General features: G+C 44.0%; 1 protein-coding gene across 1 annotated transcript; it reads left to right on the forward strand.

The window, feature by feature from the left end:
• The first annotated feature begins 655 nt into the window (after nucleotides 1–655).
• Nucleotides 656–3,705, forward strand: hoxb13a (homeobox B13a). Its single transcript, XM_032537297.1, has 2 exons — nucleotides 656–1,670; nucleotides 2,737–3,705. The coding sequence occupies exons 1-2, from the start codon at nucleotides 956–958 to the stop codon at nucleotides 2,982–2,984; spliced, it is 963 nt and encodes a 320-aa protein (XP_032393188.1). The 5' UTR covers nucleotides 656–955; the 3' UTR covers nucleotides 2,985–3,705.
• The last annotated feature ends 1,331 nt before the right edge of the window (nucleotides 3,706–5,036 follow it).

Consider the following 5,036-nt stretch of genomic DNA (forward strand, 5'->3'; position numbering starts at 1 on the left):
AACTTGTTTCATGCATTTTGCCATGTTATTATGTTTTAATAATTTTATGACAACGATAAACTTGTTTCATGCATTTGGCAGCGCCGGTTATAAGTCTTTAAATGTGTCCTTAACTGAATATCTATAGGTAATATCAGGCAACATTTGAAGTCATTTTATTATTTTTTTCAATGTCAGAAGACTTTTAATTTACTTCATATTTCCACCATTATGTCTACTGCACACGTACCGTCAAATAAAGACACAATTTTATTAATATGAAAACATGAAATTTCAAGGTCTGGCTATTCCGTTTGTTTAAGCGCGCGCTCCTCATGCGTCTTTACGCACGACATTAAACACGTCTGTTCAAGTGATTTATTTTCCTGTCACAATGATAATATCACTATTCCTGGCAGCCGCAGACCAGAGACTGGAGTTTGACATAATGCAGCTGCACGAGAAGCGGCACATTCGGGGAGCTGAACCGCTTCACAAAGCTCATGGTCTTCTCGTGCCACAGCTCGAGCCTCATAAAAATATTTTCTTTGACTGACAATCCCCAACAAGTCTCTTCTTCTCCTTCTTTTTTTTCCTCTTGCCCCGTCACGTGATCATTCGGTCTCATCCAATGGACACGCGCCCCCCCTCCTTTCCTCGTCCCGGGGGCTTGTTGCGTCAAGGCTGCGGCTGGGATGTAACTGAAGGTCCGGCCGGTTACCGGGATTCTTTGCCTCCGAGCGAGCACCATCACTAACCGGTGCAGTAAGGCAGCGCACGCGTGCTAGGCCTGCGCGCGTGACGGTGCATGTGAATTACCTGAGCTTTGTGTCAGCAGGAGAGCCAGCGATCAGAGAAGAATAAATGTGCACCAGTTCACCTCATTCAGCCAATGTAGCAGCTTAGCGCACCGGACCGGACAGAGTCTGAGAGGAAACGGCGACGAACGGAAGCCAGACCGGGAAAAGGAGCGCCTATGACAGCCTCCTTGGTTCTAAACCCTCGCTGGCCAGCGGAAACGGTAATGTTTGTGTATGACAACAATCTGGACGACCTGAACAAGAACATGGAGGGGCTGGTGGGAAGCGGCAACTTTGCCGCAAGCCAGTGCCGCAACATTATGGCGCACTCGGCGGCCGCCGCTGCACTGGGTGGCCACCCGTCCGGCCTGGTGCACTCTTCGGCCGGCTACTCCACAGTGGACGTGTCCGCTTCAGGCTCCAGCGAGACTGGCTCATCTTCAGGGAAGCAGTGCACGGCGGGGCCGTGTCCGGCGGCCGCCGTGCCGCACCAGAGCTCCTCTGCCGCCACAGCGTTACCATACGGTTACTTTGGTAACGGCTACTATCCGTGCAGGATGGGGCGGGGTTCTCTGAAGTCGTGCACCCAAGCGGCGGGAGCCGCGCTCAGCTCGCAGTATATGGACACGACGGTGAACTCAGACGAATACTCAAACCATCGGGCCAAAGAGTTCGCCTTTTACCACGGCTACCCGAGCCCCTACCAGTCCATGGCCAGCTACCTGGACGTGTCTGTGGTCCAGACGCTGGGCACCGGGGAGCCGCGCCATGAGACCTTGCTCCCCATGGACAGCTACCAGCCCTGGACTCTAACCAACGGTTGGGGTGGACAGATGTACTGCTCCAAGGACCAGGGACAGGCCGGACACCTCTGGAAGTCTGCTCTGGCGGGTAATGCTAGTAATGTTTCTATTCTTTTTAAACGTATAGAAAGGATATTTGCTGTTTGTAATGGTGTATAGGCCTATTGCTAGACATCATGTGCCATGTCATTATGAAGGAAATTATAGACTTTTCAGCCAATTTGGTGACATTATTAATATGCTCTGATAATCAGTCATGTGAGTTATGTCTATATATATATATATATCATATATTAAGAATATTATATATATATATATATATATATATATATATATATATATATATATATATATATATATATATATATATATTAAGAAGCATGCTTCAACCAGAGACTTGTGCTGTTAAATAAGGCTCTAACTAGCCCATCTGGTCTGGCGTTTTGTGGGTGAATTGTGCATGTTATTGTTAATGTAGAAGGCAATATCAATTTTTATATTTTTTCTGTGTCATCATACTTTTTATGGAAAATACATCTGCTAATCAAAAGGTCATGTGTGGCTTGATAATGTGAGAGTTATCTGTTAACCTGATAACTAGGTAATTATTGGTTGACTAATGCTCATATTGGTGACATACATAAAATTAAGCAGAATAACAGTTCATTAGAACTATCTGCACACTAATTGATTCATGGAAGAGAAGTTCTCTTCAGATTCATCTGTACTTATTTATTCCAGAGTTAACTGAAAGTATGAAATTGAATAAAAGCCAATATAAACAAAGCAGTCAATACAAGTAGGTTTCCGGAACAACAGCCCATTTCATGTGTACAGTATACACACACATGCACACTATATTTGAGGACAGAAGGTACAACATGCAAGCTTGAACCTGCAGCCGCATGGTCGTGCCGATGCAGAGAGCAGACATCCTCCATGTTGTCTGTCAGTGTGGTAGGGTGGATGTCCAATCAGCTCCAGGCGTAACGTCACTGCCCTCATTCAAACGGCAGTCTTAATGCAGCCGCACACATCTGTCTGTACTTTTTTTTATTTGTATCCTGTATCACTATTTGCTAGAAACCGAGAAGTGTGTTCCGGTGTGTAGCCTACAGCCTGAGACAGCCTTCTCTTTGTCTGCTTTTTAACAGATGTGGTGGCGCACCAGCACGACGGCTCGCCTTTCCGCCGGGGCAGGAAGAAGCGAATACCGTACACCAAGCTCCAGCTCAAAGAACTAGAGAAAGAGTACGCCGCCAACAAATTCATCACCAAGGACAAGAGGAGGAAGATCTCGGCCGCGACCAACCTGTCGGAGCGGCAGATCACCATCTGGTTCCAGAACAGGAGGGTGAAGGAGAAGAAGTTTGTGGCCAAAGTGAAGACCAGCGCTCCGTAGCATGCGGGTTCCTGCGCTTTTGGACGATGTAGTGAACGTGGTGTATTTGCGTGTTATGCATTACAAATGATGAACTGAGAGAAATTGCAAAAGAAATGTGGAAAATAACGACATGGTACTCCTGACGGACTGTGCCTACTCGTGTGCGTCAACACATTGAAGAAAAATAAAAAAAGGACATAAAGGACAAAATAATATTAAAGAAAAGAACCAAAGCCCTCTGATTAACCTTCTCCTCAGAGGCATTTTGTAAATACAGCACCTTCCTGCCTGCTTTGATGTCACTGTTCTGTCTAATGTCTGTGTTTTACTGTTTTTCAATGTTGTCTGTGCCCTGTAGCCTATAGCCCCAAACACACACTATTATGCTGCCCATATTGTTTATAACACCTGTAAACGAGTAATCAAAGTATAGTGCAACACTTAATAAACCCTTTTAATCCTGATGCAGTCTCCAGTAGATCTTACATCTTCAATTTCATCAAGAAGTTAACGGGCAACTTTGGAATCGTGCGCGTAATTTGTTTCTGGATGTCTCTCAGCCAAACTATGCCCGTAAAATGTGCAAATAAATCCGCGGAAAGTTGATACCCGCAAACTTGACAAACAGAGCAGGAGGATTTAGACGTCTCGTGCAGATTAAACGTGTTTATGAGACTGTGAATTCATATTTAAATCTGGCCATCATCTGGTCAACATCACCGCAGCAATGCTATTTTCCTTCCATCACTGCACAGGCCTGCATAGACCCGAGTTAACAAACCCTCCAACTAACTTAAATTAAAAAAAGTGTTAAAAATGTTTTTACTCAAAGTGTTTAGCCGTGCATTTGAACTACAAGGCATCACATCATAAGCATTCAATTGTATATCAGTATAAGCCGGGGGAATGACTTTAATAATTTTCTTTCCTCAAGAAAAGTAGAATTTAAAAGTTAGTTTCGGAAAGCGGTGGAGTACAAAATAAAAACATGAAATAAATTCTACATGTTATGCTAATTGTAGTAATTACTTACTTCGTAGTTGCTGTGCATTTTTACTAATTCCAGCGTTTAATTTATGCGAAAAGGATAGTACAGGGTTTTAACGTTTTTGATTGAAGCTGTATTAAAGTAGAGTGTGCCAAGTTGATCACGGATTTATTATTGAAAATGTGTTGTCAAAAATACAAAATACTATCAAAGCCAAATTTTTCAGAATGAAAATTTAGAAGAAGAATTTAATACACGCAAAATGGGAAAGTGGCAAAGAGCCGAGAATTAACGGATCATAGAATAATTGTAATAAACTATAGTTTTGAATGTCTTCATAAGGACGTAGGCCTACTCATCTTTAAACAACACAATAGGAAATATAAGAGACTTTCAATTGTCCTATGTGCATATCCTTGTAGCCTGCATTGTGTGTGTGTTTGTGTGTGTATGTGTGTATGTGTGTGTGTTTGTGTGTGTGTTTGTGTGTGTTTGAGAGAGTGAAGCCCTTGACCTTGAGAATCACGTGACCTTCTATGGGCTGCGAACATTTTACGACAGCAGAGCGTGTTGTCTGGTACAAAAGACACCCCCTCCCCTTCACCACACACACACACACACACACACACACACACACAAACAACACACACACACACACACACACACACTGCGGCAACTTTAGGCATGAACACTCCTCGCTCTCTCATCGATCCGCTCCTTCGGTGCGTTCACGGCGACAGGAGAGTGACGGTGAGCAGCGGGGACAGGATATGTCTGTCTGCATCAGCTTTTTTGACGGATGGTAGGCCTAGGTCACCATCAGCAGCAGCAGACAGCCTTATAAGTTATAAATACTATGTTGACGTCCAGACACAAAGTGAATGTAACAGAAAGCCATGCGTAATGTTTGGCGCACGGTTTTTATAGAATCCTGGGGTTTTAAGCCAGTGTGCTGGCGTTATAGAACTTGTTTATTAATTCTAATAACTCCTTGCATATGGATGATGTCCAAGTCGTGGATGCTTGTTAAAAGGTCTCAGTGCCACCTGGGAGGATGGATCCCGGGGCTGATGTTTAGTGAT

Source organism: Etheostoma spectabile, chromosome 15 (assembly GCF_008692095.1).
Source record: "Etheostoma spectabile isolate EspeVRDwgs_2016 chromosome 15, UIUC_Espe_1.0, whole genome shotgun sequence".
Classification (NCBI taxonomy): domain Eukaryota; kingdom Metazoa; phylum Chordata; class Actinopteri; order Perciformes; family Percidae; genus Etheostoma; species Etheostoma spectabile.